The 18,310-nt window shown below is 49.8% G+C and overlaps 1 protein-coding gene across 6 annotated transcripts in view; it reads left to right on the top strand.

Moving 5' to 3' along the window:
• PRAG1 (PEAK1 related, kinase-activating pseudokinase 1) overlaps positions 1-12,920 on the top strand; it is a 52,059-nt gene extending 39,139 nt beyond the window's left edge. For 5 of the 6 annotated variants that reach the window (XM_036298477.1, XM_036298476.1, XM_036298479.1 and 2 more), the window contains 2 exons: positions 4,003-4,745; positions 11,342-12,920. In XM_036298477.1, coding sequence (XP_036154370.1) covers positions 4,003-4,745; positions 11,342-12,514 — 1,916 coding nt within the window. In that variant the 3' untranslated portion in view covers positions 12,515-12,920. Of the gene's footprint in view, positions 1-4,002; positions 4,746-11,077; positions 11,166-11,341 lie in introns of all 6 variants that reach the window. The other variant, XM_036298482.1, reaches the window with a different exon arrangement.
• The last annotated feature ends 5,390 nt before the right edge of the window (positions 12,921-18,310 follow it).

Raw genomic sequence — 18,310 nt, 5'->3', positions numbered from 1 at the left:
GTGCGCAGATACGGTTTTCAAAGATTCCTGCTGTCCTTACAGACTGGAGAGTTCACCATCGGCAGCTGTGGGAAGAGATAGGGAGGGAAAAGTTGAGCAGCATAGCCATCTGCGTCGAGGTATTTTATTTCAGGGGCAGCTTTGAGACAAAGTGCATGTTAGGAGAGGTCGAGATGGAGGGAGTGGCTGAAATTATAGACTATTGGCGCTGGAAGGGGCCTTCGCGGCGGTTCCATCCAGTCCATTTTTAAGTGAGGAAACTCGGCGGTGGGGAGGTCGACAGCTGGTTATGGCTCATCCCTCAGAGCAGCGTGGAGGCAGGAAGAGGGGTGTGGAGGCATCAAGGAGATCCTTACAAGGACGGCAGCCAAGAAAAGCCAATAGGATTAGGCCATAGAGTAAGCACAGTATTGACAGAGGGGACTAGGGACTGATTGGGCAGAACCTCCCCAGTCGCTGGACTGGACCAGGAGTCCTGACCAGAGGCAGGCTGCCCTTGTTGCTGGAGGCGCTCATTGAAGCATGTACTGGGGATTCTCATCACACTCTGCTTTCTCTCCTCATCCCCCATCTTCTCTGTGTGTGTTTTTTAAATATGTTTTTATTGATTTCAGAAAGAAAGGGAGAGAGAGAAATAGAAACGTCAATGATGAGAGAATCATTGATCGGCTGCCTCCTGCACGCTCCTACTGGGGATCAAGCCCACAACCCAGGCATGTGTCCTGACCGGGAATCAAACCATGACTTCCTGATTGGTTCATAGGTGGACACTCAACCACTGAGCCACACCAGCCAGGCTCTTCTGAATTTTCATAATCAATTAATTGAGGATTCAGCAGGCTTCTGCTGTCCAGAATGCAGAAAGGCTAGGAATGGACATGGCTCCGCTCAACCCCTTCTTGCTCATCACCTGGGTACTTGGTGGCTGAGGCTCAGGGCCCTGTGAGAGCCCCACACTAAGGAGTCTTGCTCCTCCCTTTTGTAGCCTAGGAGTTAGTAAGCGATCCTCCCGCTCTCAGCCTGTGCTGCTTGAGGAAGGAGGGAGGAAGTGACTCATCACCCAGCCTTCGTCTGTCCCCCACCGCTGACCCAGCCCTTGGAGGAGAAAAGTTTCTTCACGGGGAGCATAGGGTGGGGACCTATGACGCCAGGGTTCGAGCTGCGGAGACCAGCGCGATAGGCTCTCCCTCCTCTCTGATAGGCTCCTGTGTGCCCCATCCGGACTGTCGAGGGGAGAGTGTACACAGGTGTGTGAAGTGGGCTGGTCCCACTGCGCTGCTGTTGCTTGATTTATAATTAACCTGGGCCTGTTGGAAGGGACAGAAGTCACTCATTCAGCCTGGGCCCCGCCTGTCACAGCCAGCGGGTGAGGTGGGTAGGGACACTGTCTACGATCCTGTACTCCTCCTGGGCCCGGTGCCAGATGGTGGGCGTGGGCCCTGCCGGCCTCGATCAGCTGCACAGGCTTCTCTTGCATGGGCCTGTTGGTTCCCAGCTCCTGTGTTCAACACGCTGTGTGCACCAGCTTTGTGCTCCTGTGAGCTTTGCACTCAGGGCTGTACTGGGCAGGAGGCCCCTGCTGTCACGCCCTGTGGGGGGGTGTCTGGGTGGCAGTGAGGCTGGGGCATGGGTGTCAGCACCCACGTTGTCCAGGGCAAGGTGAGCTCTGAGGACACGGTCATTCGCCTTGCTCCTGAGAGGGTCCCTCCTCCCTGTGGGGCATCCTAAGTCACAGACCCAGTGTTAATCTGAAGGGCTTGGTGCCAGTGCTTGTCCTTGGGGGCCACCCTGTCCCCATTTGGGTTGGAGAAAGCAGAGAAGGACTCAGTGTGGGCATAGAGGCTAATAGAGCCCAGCCAGTGTGCCTCAGCGGTTGAGCATCGAACCCAAGAACCAAGAGGTCACTGGTTCGATTCCCAGTCAGGGCACATGACTGGGTTGCGGGCTTGATCCCCAGTAGGTGCATGCGGAGGCAGCCGATCAATGATGATGTTTCTCATGGATGCTTCTATCTCTCTATCCCTCTCCTTTCCTCTCTCTGTAAAAATCAATAAAAACATTTTTTTTTAAAGAAGGCTATTAGGAAGGTCGTGTGCACCCGAGGGAGGTGATAAAACACTGATAGTTCACCTCCTTTGGGGCCTTTCACATGGGCTTTAGGCCCGTGTGTTTGCTGTGCCTCCTCCTCTAGCCATGCTGCGAAGGCGGGAGTGGTCCAGGCGCACACGGTGACGTGGCCCAGTGAATAAATGAGGGGTGCACGGCATAAGCACCCGTTCCCTTCCATCGAAGACCCCTATTTCTTTCGCATTTTAACCTTCAGGGTTACAGGGTGCATTTTCCCATCTATGAACACAGTTAATGTTGTTTTTAACCCTCCTAAAAGCTGTTATTAAAGTAATGGGTACATCTTGCAGTCCGTTCTTAGAATGACACAGATGAGGATTATTTCAATTCGCCCTTTTCCCATTTCTGATGTCCATAGATTTTTTTTCCATGTTTTACCACCTGGCTTCCTGTTTCACTGTAAAACCTCCACGTTGTACATCGGCACAGAGAGTAAAGTGCAGTTTCCGCCCTGTCTGGGCCAGCCCCTCATCTCATCTCCAGGAACGATGCTGAACGTTGCCATGTTCTGTGGAGACCTGTGGTCATCTGGGACCTTCCCCCAACCCCGGGCACCACTCTGGGACTGTGGGCTCAGGACACACTTGCTTTCCCTTGAGATCTGTTTGCTGTTGTTTTTACTAAAGTCACCTTCCTGTGCCTTCTAAAATGTCTGTGGGCCGGGCCTGCCCCAAAGCCACCACAGTGTTTGTCAAAACTCCTAGAACAACACGCTAAAAGGGAGGAATTTTACGGTAGGTAAATTGTAGCCTCTATAAACCTGACTTTTTAACAAAATCCAGCCAAACTGCACTCGTTCAGGTTTGTGGCTGCTGTTGCAGTATTGTCTGCAAAGTATCGGAAGCAACCTCAGTGACATTCAAGAGGGGACTGGATAAATGGATTATGATACTTGCAAATGATGATATATGATCGATCTCTGTGAAATGGAGCTAGATAGATCTGTACACCTGCTGTGAAGTATCTTTAAGATGTTGCATCAAGTGAAGAAGAGCAATATTACAGACAGCGGGCAGATTTGCTTTTTCGTGTATATGTTTGCACGGTGTTTGTTGGTTTGTTTGGCATATCCCAAGAAGGATGAGTGAGAAATTGCCGCAATGGTTTCCTCTGAGGGCCTGGGTGCTGAAGGCCGGGGAGAAGGAAGACTTCGTTGGCTGTATACACCGTTTGTTTTTTTGTTATCCTGACTCAAGGGTATTTTTCCATTGATTGTTAGAGAGTGGGCGGGAGTGGAGAGGGGGGGGGGAGAAGCAGCAATGTGAGAGAGACACGTCGATCGGTTGCTGCTTGAATTCGCCCTGACTGGGGCCAGGGATTGAACCTACAACCCAAGTACCTACCCTTGACCAGGAATCGAACCCATCACCCTTCAGTGTGCAGGCCGATGCTCTGTCCAATTAGCCACACCAGCCAGGGCTGTACACTGTTTTTGCATTTAAATTGTTTTCATTGTGCAGATATCGTCACTTCGAGAGGTAAATAAAAATAAAATGATGCCGAAACCGGTTTGGCTCAGTGGATAGAGCGTCGGCTTGCGGACTGAAAGGTCCCAGGTTCGATTCCGGTCAAGGGCATGTACCTTGGTTGCGGGCACATCCCCAGTAGGAGATGTGCAGGAGGCAGCTGATCGACGTTTCTCTCTCATCGATGTTTCTAACTCTCTATCTCTCTCCTTCCTCTCTGTAAAAAATCAATAAAATATATTTTAAAAAAAAATAAATAAATAAAAAAATAAAAAAAATAAAATGAATTGCTTTGAGATAGCTAGCTTGCCAGCTAGACAGACAGACAGGTAGGTAGTAGGTAGATGCAAGCCCAGGGGTTCTGGGATGAATGGCATTGACCTCCAGCCTATTTGTTTCTCGATTTCAGGCCCATCATCTGAGCCGCCTCACTCGCCCACCAACAGTGGGAAGAAGCTCTTTGCTCCTGTTCCATTCCCTTCGGGCTCCACCGAGGACGTGTCCCGCAGCAGCCCCCTGCAGCCCCCGCCCCTCCCCCAGAAGAAGTTAGTGAGCCGGGCGGCCTCTTCACCCGATGGCTTCCTCTGGACCCAGGGCTCCCCCAAGCCGAGAGCAGCAAGTCCCAAGCTGAACCTCAGCCACTCAGAGATCAACGTCCGCGCGCATGAGGAGTCCCACTTCGGCCACGGGAACCGCCACCATCACGCCTTCTCTTCGGAGCCTCTGGAGAAAACTTTCAAAGGCAATGGCCACTGGGTCCCAGCACCGGGGCTGGCAGGTGGCAGAAGCGGCAGCGGGAGCCCCAGCCTCCAGTGCAAGGGGGTGCCCTCGGCCTCATCCTCCCAGCTGAGCGTGGCCAGCCAGGCCTCCACCAGCAGCAACCAGCTCCAGCTCCACAGTCTGCTGAGTAGCATCAGCAGCAAGGAGGGCACCCACGCCAAGCTGGTGGGGCTCTACGCCCAGTCCCTCATCCGCCTTGGGGCCAAGTGTGAGGACCTGTTCATGGGCCGCCAGAAGAAGGAGCTGCACTTCAATGAGAACAACTGGTCGCTCTTCAAGCTGACCTGCAACAAGCCCTGCTGTGACTCGGGGGATGCCATCTACTACTGTGCCACCTGCTCCGAGGACCCCGGCAGCACCTACGCTGTGAAAGTAGGTACCACCCTCCTAATCTGCAGCACAGCCAGCTGGTCCTGGCTTTGGCGGGATTGTGGCTGGAGCAAGTCCTCCTGCCTCTACAGGCTTCGGGAGGAGGGTTGAGTCCGAAGGTCCCTTTCAACACTTAATGTTTAGTTATCTCACTCTCTGCCTGGCGAAGGGCACGGTGCAGAGATTTGCACTATGAATAGATGATTCATTCTATGCTTCCAGGTATGAACTTAGGTGATCTCGTCGGATTAAGATAGCAGTTGCCTTTTAATGCAACAGAGAGTTCCTTCATTTATTCAGTGGGTTTTTACTGAGTGCCTACAATGGGCCAAGTATTTTGTCAAGGTCTGAGTATACCAGAGGTGGACATAAGATTCCTATGGATCTTATAATCTAGCATAGAAGATGGACAGTTAGGGTATTGTCCTTCAGATAGAGCCAGGAGACTTCGACCTAGAACAATAAGGGTAAGAGCATTGACTGAGCATTCACTACACAACTAGACTCTTTTCTGGCTGCATTAACTACATGACCTTGAATCCTCACAGGGTGGGAAGGTTTCACAGATGATGACTCTGAAGCTTAAAATGATTAAGTAATTTGCCCATAGTCAGCTGGTGGCTGAGATGAATGCTTTGTCTTGTCTATGTTACCGTCATGTCAGTTAAGACAAATGAAGTTCGGAGAAGCTAAGTGATTAGTCCAAGGGAACACAGCTCTTTAATCTTTGCCACTGGATCAGGGCTGTTGCTGCCACACCCCACTGCTCTCTCAGGGCGCAGTTCCGAGCCAGCTGGTTGAGTGTCTGCACACATCTGGCCATTTGGATCTTGGCCACTGACTTGAGTCTAGTGTGACTTCTTTCTTCATCTCCTTTTAGTGGCCTTGACTGACTGGTGGGTCTATGGCCCGTCTGTAAATGTAGGCTTTTGGTTGGGAATGAGGAGGGGAACCCTGAGCTCTCTTTTGCCATCATCTGTCCCAAGATATTAGAAAAAATGTAAATAGTGAACGAATGTGAAATAGCCTTGATGGGGCAGCTTCCTACTTATGAGTGAAATTTTTTTTAAAAGATTACAATTATTAGCCAAGGAAAATAGCAATGAATTTTACGTTGAGATTTTTCTTTTAAGAAATTAGTAACACCACCCTAAATTATAGATTGGGAACTGCTGATTTCTATGTCCAAGGAACTGTATATAATTATCTGCTGCCTTCCTATGAAAAAATGAGGGAGGGGTGGCTACTAGGAAGATCCAGTTATTGTACAGAAATCAAGGCCCTGGAAGACTAGGGGCTGTGGCCAGATGGTGGGCACTAAACGGAAGAAAGCACAAAGGTCAGGAATGAGAGTTCGTGGACTTCCTGAACTTCATTGCCTCTTTATATCTAACCCCAGCCGCTACTCCCTTGGTAAGGTCCCTTCCCTGCCTCGCCCCCAACCACGATTAAAAGAAGAAGAAAAAACAATGCTGGCATTTCCCCTCCTATTGGGATGGTGCTGCATCCAGTAAAGGAAGAAGTGAGTGGACCCTCCAGTGAACTGAATGTGATTAGCCCCTGACCACCTTCAGCCCAGAGCCAGGGATCTGTATCCACCCAATGAAGGGAACGTAGATTTGAGATGCCTGAATGCCAAGGGGGTGGAGGCACCTTTAGGAAGTTCATTTTCACTAGCCCCAGTGAACCTGAGGAAGGGAGCTGTGAATCCTCCCTCTGCGTCCGCCTTTCTGGTTCAAGTGCATCCGTCATTCTCCTCATCTCCTGGGCTGGACCTGGGCGCTCTTTCACTGTCAGGTGACAGCTGACCTCTCCATCGCGAGAAGGAAAGAGTGGAAGAGGCCTCGTCCCTCTTGCCCCTGGGGTTAAAGCGATGTGACCCTACTGCTAAGAACCAAGCGGCCCCCGGCACAAGATCTGCCAGGGTTCGGGGTTTTATACACGTAAGTGACTGTGACGTGCAGCTTGCATTCTAGAACCTCCTGTCATAATGTAGAATCGGCTACGTTCTCTGATGGCCAGTGCAGAAAATCCAGCTTCCCCAGAGGATGTTAAAGGGATTGCTTCTCATTTTGGTAGGAAAGTAAACGGTGAGGGAACGGGAAGATCGGCCTTGGTCTTCGAAGAAAGAGGGGCCTGCGTGTCCCCCATCTGATTTTGCCAGACACTTGGCAGTGCAAGGATTACCTCTGTACCGTGGAGAAGGAGCTTTGGAAAAGAGCCTGAAATGTTCAGAGATGGGGAACAACAATATCCGTTTGCACATGTACCCGGCCTGGTGCTGGGGGCGGCGGGCAGGGCGTGGAGCATCATTTCCCACGTGCAGCTGTTCCACCTCATTAGCTGCGTGGTCTAGACGGGAGTACAGTCGTCTGGCCTTCGCGAGCAGGGGAGCGGGTCCCCCTTCCGGAGCCTGTCTGTCGCCGAGCTCATTTCATCTGCGCCTGGTGAGCAGGAGCCTCGGTTGGGAGCCTCGTGAACAAAGGCCGGCTCGCACCTGCTCCCACTAATGCTGGGCCGTGGTTCTTGCAGCAGCAAGGAGAGGAAGGCAGAGAGGAAGGCTGCTCCGTAGCCCTGCTCATGCATATAGGGCAGGCAAAAATCATAAACTGCGTGTGAGGCTTCAAAGCCCAGTTCATTCCTCAGCCACCTAGAGCTTCAGTTGTGTAATTAGGGACCTGTGTTGAGCCAGCTGGGCCTTTATTTCTTATTGAACAGACGTGACTTAGCCCAGATTCTCAACAGTGAATGAGGCCCAGGCTGCAAAGTTTAAAGTGAGACTTGGCTCAACAAAACGTTTGAAATGTGAGCTGAATCAAAGGTTTGTGTGAATGTCTTGGGCCAAAAAACCCAAGGGCGGACCCCTGAAAATGAAATGAGGGGGTGGGGCAGATGGGGATGGGAAGAAAGCCGCCTGCCCCCCTTCCTGTCCCCTGTCCCTCTTCCCAGCTGTCTGTGCAGCCAGGTGACCCGCTCACTGATTTTTGAACCACATCCAGCCCAGTTGCCATTGATGCTGCTCCTTCATCTACATCTCTGTGCAAACTGTCAGCCGCTCCACTGGGAGTGTTCGCGGGGCCCAGGCCTTTGAGACCCTGGAGAAGGGGATCCTTGGAAACGTTTCCCATGCCCCGGGCAGCTGCGCCCTCCGGTTGGTATAATAACCTACATACCAGCTCTGGGGGAGTATGCACTGAGCATGGTTGCAGCCAAACCTGCCAGGGCAATCACCATAGCAACCTTTCCCAGCGACTGCTCACCTGGGCTGGGCACAGTGCTGAAAGCCACACCCGTGTTGTGTCATTGAATGCTCCCAGTGGCCTGCGAGGAAGGAGCTGTTACTGCCCTATACACAGAGGAGAAGGCAGACTTCTGAGATAAATACCATCAGTCCTCACTATATGGATTCCATGTTGTGATTTCACTGCTAAAACTTATTTGTAACTCAAATCCTATGGCATTTTTGTGGTCATTTCTGGACATGCACGGAGTGGGGAGGATTGGAATCACCCAGTCTGCAAATTCCCAGCAGAGGTGGCACAAGGGGGCGCTCCACCTAGTTTCAGCTCCCACTGTCAACAGTGTCCCTTCCGTGGTCTAGTTACTGCCTCATTCTTCACATTTTTGGGCTTGTTGGTGGTGATGTTGCTGTTTAAATGGCCGGGCTGATCGCGGAGGTCCTGTCTAGCGCTCCTAAGTGCTGTGGTGTGCCCTTGGGAGAGTATTGGACCAGCTTCGTTCAGGCAGGAGGCAAAGTGCCGTTGGCCATGATTGCACTGTTAATGAATCAACAGTATCTGTTAATGAGGTATCTTTAAACAGAAACCCACATAAAACAAGGTTATATATTCGCCAGCTAATGAAAATGTTGTAACCCGAGGCTTGCTAGAACTTCCCTTTGCATTTCCTTTGGGAGCAGTGGTTCAGTATTCGTTAATTCAGTGTGTGTGTGTGTGTGTGTGTGTGTGTGTTCTTAGAACAGAACTGGTGCAAGAACCAGGCGCGCTGGTGACTTGTCAGTGTTTGCAGAGTTTGTATTTAAACCAAGGTCTCTTGCACTCTCAAGCCCGTGCTTTGACCTCTCAAGTTCTTGCCGGTTGTATAATCTTGAGCAAATTGAACCTCTTGGACCCTCGGTTTCCTCTTCTGTAATACCGTCTACCTCATTTGATGGTTTGAGATTTAATGAGACTTAATCTGTAGAGGGCTGAGTAGACACAGTGCCTCGCACACGCAGGAGTTCAGTAGGTGGCCATGTGGTTGAGATACCCTCACTGGAGGGAGTGACCAGACATCAGCACTGCGTTTCCCACGTCCTCATAGATAGCGCCGCAGGCCGGCCCATGCGCAGTGGTTGGTATTTACAGACAAGGCTATTTATGAGGACCACTCCCCTAAATTTTCTTTAGGTTAATAGTGTTCCAGAAGCCAGCCATTTATTTCCTTATTTGTAATAGCTATATATTTTTTTTTTATTTCAGACAGGAAGGAAGAGGGAGAGAGAGAAACATCCATGATGAGAGAGAATCATTGACCGGCTGCCTCCTGCATGCCCCACACTGGGGATCAAATCCACAACTGGAGCCTGTGCCCTGACAGGGAATCCAACTGTGTGACCTTCTGGTTCATAGGTCGACGCTCAACCACTGAGCCACACCAGTTGGACAGAAGCCGGCCATTTAAAAGCTAAAGATAGTTGAATAAGAAAGAGCCTGCAACAATGCCCTTTAGACAAGCTATTCCAAAATCATGTTTGCTGGTATAATGGAACCAATGTCTGGGATAAATGCACTTCCCTTCTATTTCTATTCCACTTCTATAGCAGATAAATTATTAGATTAATGTGTTACCTCCCCCGCCGCCCAATTAAGTTGATAAAAGTTTCCTAAGAGGCTGAACTCTTTTATCCCAGGTTTCGTGCTGAGAGGTTTCTATAGCTGCAGCATAAATAAATCTCTGGGGAAAGTGCTTGCTGTGGAACTTCTAGAAACAGCACCTGTGAGCATCATGGCACATTGAGACCATTGTAGTCACCTGAGTGGGGCCGCACAGCCGCCCGAAGGGTTATTCTGGGATTGTCCGCAGGACGTTGTTTCCTGGGTGGATGCAAGAAGCCTTTCTTCTGGGGATTACACACTGATCCTTACCTTCTATAAAGCAAGGCTGAGGCTGTGCACTAGCCTTTGGGAGAGGAGATCACAGACCATCTTCAGTCCCTTTCAGTGTAATTACAGGGCACTGGAGGCCCAGGGTGTCTGGCTCAAGGCTCTCCAGTTGTGTGGCGACCCAATGAGGATTAGTGCGGCTAAAGGTCCCGGGTGGCCGGCATTGTCATTAGTACAAAAAGATGTGGAAGAGACGGTTGTGGGGATTCCCCAGAGGAGCTTGAGATCACCTGTTTGTTTATTCCTACTTTCCTCTCAGAGGATGCCTTTGGCCCTTTGGGTTCCCCGGCCCTGGAGAGCTTTCTGTTTTCCTTCAGCCAGTCTGACTCACATAGCAGTTTCATTGAAGTCAGCCCTGCAGGTCATGCCAGCTAGTAGGCAGTGCATGCGTACCTGGATCTAGAAACTAGGCAGTCTCAGAGAACGTGGCCAAGGCCCAGAAGCTTAGGGCCTGCATCTGCCCCTGAGCTTCCCAAGAGGGAGGCACCCCCGTGGTCAGGCAGGTCTCCTGTCAGGTAGCTGCCCATTCAGGTGCTAGGGGTGGGCAGCAAGGCTGACTGCCTGTCGGCTCTGAGCTGGCTTCCTGCGAATTTGTCCACCGTGGGCCGAGGGAAGTCTTCCTACCAATACCAGGGGGCCACACTGTATGTTGTTGCTCTGGGACCCCACTCTTAGTGGGTTGTGTGATCATTTTACTTTTAATTTTTTAAGAAATTGCCAAACCGTGTTTTGAAGTGACTACACCGTTTTTTACAAACCACCAGCAATACATCAGTGTTCCCATTTCTCCACATCGTCATAGACACTTGCTATTGTCTGTCATTTTTCTTACAGCCATTCCAGCGGGCGTCAGCCAGTATCTCACTGTGGGTTTGATTTGCATTTCCCTAATGACTCATGATGTTGAACATCTTTCCATGTGCCTATGGTCATTTACATATTTATTTGGTGAAAATGCCTGTTAATATCTTTGCCCTACTTTTTCATTGGGAAGTTTATCTTATAACCGAGTGGTAAGAGTTTTTTTGTAGAACTCATTTATCAGATATGTGTCTTGCACATATTTTCTCCCAGTCTGTTGCTTGCCTTTCTTTTTTTCTTAAAGGTATATTTTAAAGCATAAAAGTTTTGAATTTTGATGGGGCCAAACTTATCAATTCTTTCTTTTAGGAACCATGCATGCTTTTGGTATGCCACCAGATGTCTTTGCTCAACCCAAGGTCTCAAAGATTCTCGCCTAAGTTTTCTTCTAACATGTGTATGTTTGGGCCCTTACACCTGAGTCTCTGTGACCAGTTTGAGTTCATTTGTGTGCGTGGCGTGAAGTAAGATTCAGCTCACCTTTTCACGGGGGGGATTTCCAAATGTCCCAGCGCCGTTTGTGGAACAGATGATGGCTCCCCCTCTTGACCTTACCCCCCTTTTTCCCCGCAGATCTGCAAAACCCCGGAGCCCAAAGTGGCCTCCTACTGCAGCCCGGCTGTGCCTGTGCACTTCAACATCCAGCAGGACTGCGGCCACTTCGTGGCCTCGGTGCCCTCCAGCATGCTCGCCTCTCCGGACGCACCCAAGGACCCCGCGCCCGCCCCGCCCGCTCCGCCCCCGGCCCAGGAGCAGGACTGCGTGGTGGTCATCACCCGCGAGGTGCCCCACCAGACGGCCTCCGACTTCGTGCGGGACTCGGTGGGCAGCCACCGGTCGGAGCCCGAGGCCTACGAGCGGCGTGTGTGCTTCCTGCTGCTGCAGCTCTGCAACGGGCTGGAGCACCTGAAGGAGCACCGGGTCATCCACCGGGACCTGTGCCTGGAGAACCTGCTGCTGGTGCACTGCGCCCCCCAGGCCTCCCCCGCCCCCCCTGCCTCCTCTGCCTCCGCCAGCGCCCCTCCCTCCGCCGCGTGCACTGCCCCTGCTGCCGGTCCTGCCCCTGGCCCCTCCACCGCCCTCCCCGCCAGTGTCACCCCCAGCCCCCCAACGGCCCCCACCTGTGAGGGGGTGCCCAGTGAGAAACACCTGCCCCGGCTCATTATCAGCAACTTCCTGAAGGCCAAGCAGAAGCCGGGCGGCACCGCCAACCTGCAGCAGAAAAAGAGCCAGGCCCGGCTGGCCCCCGAGATCGTGTCCGCCTCCCAGTACAGCAAGTTCGATGAGTTCCAGACAGGCATCCTCATCTACGAGCTGCTGCACCAGCCCAACCCGTTCGAGGTGCGGGCCCAGCTGTGGGAGCAGGACTACCGGCGGGAGGACCTGCCGCCCCTGCCCACCCTGTCCCTCTACTCGCCCGGCCTGCAGCAGCTCGCCCACCTGCTGCTGGAGGCCGACCCCATCAAGCGCATCCGCATCGGGGAGGCCAAGCGGGTGCTGCAGTGCCTGCTGTGGGGGCCGCGGCGGGAGCTGGTGGAGCAGCGGGGCACCTCGGAGGAGGCGCTGAGCAGCGCGCTGCACAACTGGATCGACATGAAGCGCGCCCTGATGATGCTGAAGTTCGCGGAGAAGGCCGTGGACCGCCGGCGCGGGGTGGAGCTGGAGGACTGGCTCTGCTGCCAGTACCTGGCGTCCGCGGAGCCCAGCGCCCTCTTACAGTCCCTCAAGCTCCTGCAGCTTCTGTGAGCGCAGCCCCGGCCTGCACTTGAGCTGCCCTTTCTGTGTCTGCCCCCTTCGCTTCCAGCCCCTTCCTGGTGTCCGTCCTGACCCCCGTGCCCTGCCTGCCTCAGAAAACTTCGTGTCTCCCTGGGAAATGGTACAGTGACTGTCCTACTTGGATGTAATGTGTATATCAAGTGTATAAATGTAAAAGGCTGAGGGTGTCGTTGCCGCCTGGGGCCGCCTCTGCTCCCCGGGGCTCCTGGTTTCTCCGCTGTGATGCACACTGTAGCTCAGTGCAGGTCCTGGGGACAGTACGGTGCTGCCAGCAGAACGAAGCCTGGACTCTGGCTCGCTGCCCCATCGTGGGAGCTCTTCACCTTCCCGTCCAATTGTTATTTAAAAAAAATTGTATTAAAAATTTTTTGATTGACTCACGAGCAAAGCTCTTTTATCCCCAAATGTCCAAGTGCATTACTGTCTTTGGTGGGTAGAACTGAATACAAGACCCTGAAGCAGTGGATGGGCCCCCTGGAGTGGGCCTGGTCTTACCCTTCTCATGATAGAGCAGCAGGCCTCCCCGGGCTTGGCGGGGCCAATCTTCCCCGCTTCTCCCCCTGGCCGCCTCAGAGGAATCTAGATGAGGCTGGTGTGGTCCTACAGATTGGGGATTCCATCTCACTGCCCCAGACCATTTCCACGTGGCTAACGCTGGTTACCATTTGTATTGGTGAGAGGCCTGGCTGAAAATAGAATCCACTCCAGATAGTTCCAATGTAAGAACCTTAGAAAGGTGTGGGCAAGGTTAAGGGAAGAGACAATGATGAGGCAAAGGCTGGCATGGGAGAACCACCTAGTCGCTCTGTTGCCACCTGTCATCTCCAGGCCAAGACCAACGGGACAGCAGACAGCCAGGGGGCTTGGGTGATGCCCTGGGCAGGATCACCTCCCCGCACAGGGAAAGGGGATGAACGGTTGGGGTGGCAGTGGGCACACGGCTCGCTGTTCTTACTGAACTAGATCATGGCAAGGCAGCAACGGAACTCAGGCTCTCACTCCCAGATCAGCGCTCTGCTGTTCTAAGCTCCTTCTGGTTTCCAGTTTTAAAAACGCATGCGCTTAACCCTATTGGCATCTACTATCTACTATAGTCAGTGTGTTACCATGCCTTTAAAATGCACAGAACTAGGGAGCACCAGGACTTTCCTCTTCAAAGTGACACGAGGTCAACCATTACTCATTTGAAGGAAAACAGCCCCAAGGCCCACGTATTCTTATCGAAAGGATAATCTTCCAATTTCCCAACTGATTTCTAAAACCGTGTTGATAATTATGGACAATTTGAAACAAAGGCAAAGATTTTAATGGATGTCCTAGAAACCTGGGGATGTGGCTAGCAAGCAGGGTGGGGAAATCTGCCAGATCCCCGTCTGCATGGTAATGTCAGTGCTTTTGCAAGCTCCGCCTTCCTGCCTGGGACTGTAGGGAAACATCCACATTTCCTTGCATCTGGGTGAAGACGGCACCTGTGGTCACATTTCTTTTTCTTTTTCTTTTTTTTAAAATATATTTTATTGAATTTTTACAGAGAGGAAGGGAGAGGGATAGAGAGCTAGAAACATCGATCAGCTGCCTCCTCCACACCCCCTACTGGGGATGTGCCCAAAACCAAGGTACATGCCCTTGACCGGAATCGAACCTGGGACCCTTCGGTCCGCAGGCCAAGGCTCTATCCACTGAGCCAAACCAGTCAGGGCAGTCACATTTCTTATTTCAATTGTTACTTGAGCTTTCAGGAAAGAACTGGCTGAAACCTGCTTCCAAATATGTTTTTGTACAAGAGAAAAGAGTCTTTGAACAATGGAATTGTAATTCTCCACAGGACCTAAGTTTCAGAGGGCATTATTTTGTCAGTTGTTAGTTCCTGAGAATTTCCCACGCAAACCCTCCACTTTGGATTTGCTGCCCTGCTCTCTTGTCCTTTCTCACTTGGGGGAAATAAACAATGGGGAGGGAGGAGACAAATATTCCACCAGGGGAGTGCGGTGCCATTTGGAAACACATGTCTCAAAGGCACATTTTAAATCTCTGAATTAATTGCACTTTTTTATATGCCACCCGCTTCATGGGGAACGGGAGGAGAGATTGTAAAAAAGTTTTTAAGAACCAAAATGAACCAAAAAGTAAAAATGCGGGGGTGGGGAGGGGGGAGAAACTAAGCAATAAATTCTGATTGAAAAGAGTGCTAGCCATCAAACAAAACGTCCTTCTGAGCTTTCCACCAAGAAAGGAAAAGTAGAAGACAGTTGATGGCACAATTCTGTGTGTCATTTTAGGAAACAGTTCAGTTCGTCAGGGGGAAGAAACCCATTCCCAGCGCTTGGTTCTGAAATCGATTTGTCAAGGACTTTCATGTTTACAGACATTTTTCTAGATGGGGCAATTTCTTATACCCATCACCGGTGAACGCCAACTGGGCCAGTTCCATCAAGGAGGTTCTCTAGGGTAGAAACCATTCATCTCCATGGGTTGGCTTTTCCCATCAATGGTAAGCCATGTGGGTCCTGTGGCTACAAATACTAGGTTTGGCAGACAGCTCCAGTCACACTAAATTCAGGGGCGCAATATAACTTCTTTTGTAACTTCAAAATACACCTGGGATGCATGGCTTCATCTCACAGAAAGCTCAGCACCAACTAGATTAAGTCCAGAAACAACAGCGTATTCCACAGGACTGAGGTTCTGCAGTAAGCGTATTAAATAACCAGATGTTATGATGACAGTCTCATAACATCTGGTTATTTAATACTCCTGGTATCTGTGAGTTCATCTTTTTTCTTGGCTTTAGATCCAACTACTGGTATTGAAATCTTGTGGTTCTTTTTTTCTCTCTCCCGCTCTGAGTCAAGTCGCCCCCATATCCTCTTCACATTTGTAATTTCTGTTGTTAGCGTGCCTTTCCCTTTTCCATGCCAAGATGTGGATTCTTTTTTTTCTTCTCCTAAATTCTTTCCTGTAGGCGTTATGAAGCTGTACATCTGAATTGTTATACCCTTGCCAGAAGCAAAGATAAGCACTTCAGAGATTATTTATTTATCATAACCCATGGCTCAGATCTGAAAAGATGGAGCTCTGGGGAGCTGTAGTTCTGTGTAACACTTCCTGGTTTTCAAGAACTTAGGGCTGAAATACCCTCTTTTGTGATGTCCACATGTCCACCAAACAATTAGGAGTGTTTTGAAGAGGAAAGACCCATGTTACTTGAATAACTTCTCCAAAATTTGTTCTTTAAATATATAGCCAATAAATGAGGCAGCCCTTCCCCACTCTGCTGAATAGCTATAAATCCTTGAAGACCTAAAGATAAACTTATTAAATAACTCTTATTAAAAACTGGTAGCTTTGTAATGTAAAAATCTGCTTGGCATATTTAATAAAGAGTGATGTGAATGGAATTGATTCATTAGAAACCCAAATCTAACCCAACTGATGTCATTGCTAAAAATAAAAGACAAGAATAACACATTTGGGGGAATTTCCGTGGGGTGAATGTCTTGACAAATTACTCTTTCTTTCCTTCTCTTTTCCAATGCTAATTAATGAGGGTAAAGGACAGCAAAGTAGAACTATTCCTGGCAGAAGATATCCTAGGAGGATTCGTGCCCTGGGAAGGAGGTTATGAGCTAGCCTGATGGTCCAAAGAAAAGGAGTCCAAATTAACCCAAACATCATTGATTTAGGGGAACCTGGGATTGGGCCAGAACTTCCATGATCAATTTGAATCCTTACTGGATCCTGGATAGTCAGTCTTCTCTGATTTGCATCTTTTCTCCTAGGACTTGACTACATCTATTCCACTTTCTGGAGTGGAGAAAGCAAAAGTCAAGTTTACTCAGGATTTTTCCGCATACCAATAGCTGACTTGGTATTGGACTACCTCAGTGGGGACTTGAACATATACACTTATCACATATTCTGAATTCTGGATTAAAATCTTTCTGGATCCTTTACTGGATGTCATTACAGCTATCTCCTACAAAAACACTGTACTGAACACTAGATGTGGTTAGACTATCAAAACTTTTATGTATAGTATTAGGACTTAAAGATTATTCTACAGAATCCTGACATAATACATCATTAGGGATAATCAGGCATGGAGATAGGTTGAGAGAACTAAGCAAGGAGGTTTAAGGAGAGAAGAGAAGGTAGGAAATGAGAAAACAAGATTCAGAGACAAACCACCTGCATTACATTGTCCTGAACCCAGCTCTGATAAATTCCCACAACCTCCAAAAGGCTAGTCACAGATCTTAGTCCAGACATGCTTCAGTAACAAAAAAAATACCACAGACTAGATGGCTTATAAACAACAGAAATTCATTTCTCACAGTTCTGGAGGCTGGGAAGGCCAAGATCAAGGTATCAACAAATTCGGTGCAAGCCCACCTCCTGGTTCATCGACGGCCGTATTCTTGCTGTTTGCTCAAATGGCAGAAAGGGCAAGAGATTTCTCAAGGGTCTCTTTTATAAGGGCACTAATTCCACTCACGAGGACTCTACCTTCATGATCTAATTACTTCTCAAAGGCCCCACCACCTGATACTATCACATTGGGAATTATGTTTCAACATTCAGATTCTGGGGGGACACAAACATTCAGTCTATAGTGTCACATTTGTCAACCCCTCCCTGGGATCATACAAATACTTATATGTCTATTCAAAGATTTCCAGGGACGAGGAAGCTATAGGACTCTAGATTGTGTAGATTTCCATTTCAGAGCTTTTTTCAGATTCTTTAAAAGCCAGAAAAGCTTTAACATTTGTGCCCTTTATTTATGTCCTTTATTTCCTGACCATTTCCATCATCATGATGGAAGCAATTCTCAGCCTTACTGGTTTTATTTTGAGTATGTAAAATATAACATGTCACTAACACCAAAACGATTTTAAAAAATACTCAGGTCAGGGAAGTATCACTCCCCCTTACCCTATCCCCATTCCTCCACCCTTTCCACCCTGCTCCCACCCATTAATTCATTAATTCATCCAACTTTCAAAGATCCCCCACTGGTATTGTTTCTTGGTTCTCAGGACAACACATTTTATTTCCATTGGAAGTTACCACTGTCTTTCCTCCCAGATGGAAACCTTGAGACTTGCCCCCAAACCGCAGTCAGCATTGGCAGCAGACCCCTGAGTTAAAGGAAGAAATTCATCCTTAGACCCTTATTCATTCATGGAGTGACGCTGCTAGGCCCTGCACTTGAAACCCAATGCTTCTTTGATAAACTATACCTGGCTCCCTTACAGCAAACTCAACCTGGGAACTATGGCCAGGTCTCAGAGGAAAATACTTCCAGATGATCTTCCAGAAAGATGTTGAAGAAAGAAAGAGATTGTGCTCCTCTGTGGCTTGGCTTTCCTGAAGCTCCAGTCATGGCTTTCCCTGACTTCAGAGAGCTTGCCTGAAAGCAACAAGGACTCCACTCATTGGAATCCTTCATGGAACTTACAGTTAACTCTTCAACAAAAGAAGCCTGACGCTGTTGGTCTTGGCTGAGTCCAAGATGAGTCATCTACTGTTTCAAGTACCTGATTGAATATGGATAGAATGAAGGGGCTCGCTGGGTGTTCTGGCCAGTGGAACAGTTCCATGCAGAGACGAGGGTTGGGGGAGCCTGTGTTCTCAGCACAGAAGGCACGTGGGGCACAGAGCAGCTGGGCTGGCAGCCTCCTCCAGCTATGAGTCACTCATTTGATCGCAGCCCTCCTCCTGCAAACAGGCCCGCCCTGCGCCAGCTGCTGGGCCCTTGCTTAT

This window comes from Myotis myotis, unplaced genomic scaffold (genome assembly GCF_014108235.1).
Source record: "Myotis myotis isolate mMyoMyo1 unplaced genomic scaffold, mMyoMyo1.p scaffold_m19_p_3, whole genome shotgun sequence".
NCBI classification, from domain to species: domain Eukaryota; kingdom Metazoa; phylum Chordata; class Mammalia; order Chiroptera; family Vespertilionidae; genus Myotis; species Myotis myotis.
The sequence above is the reverse complement of the archived record's forward strand: the minus strand, read 5'-3'. Positions and strand labels throughout refer to the sequence as shown.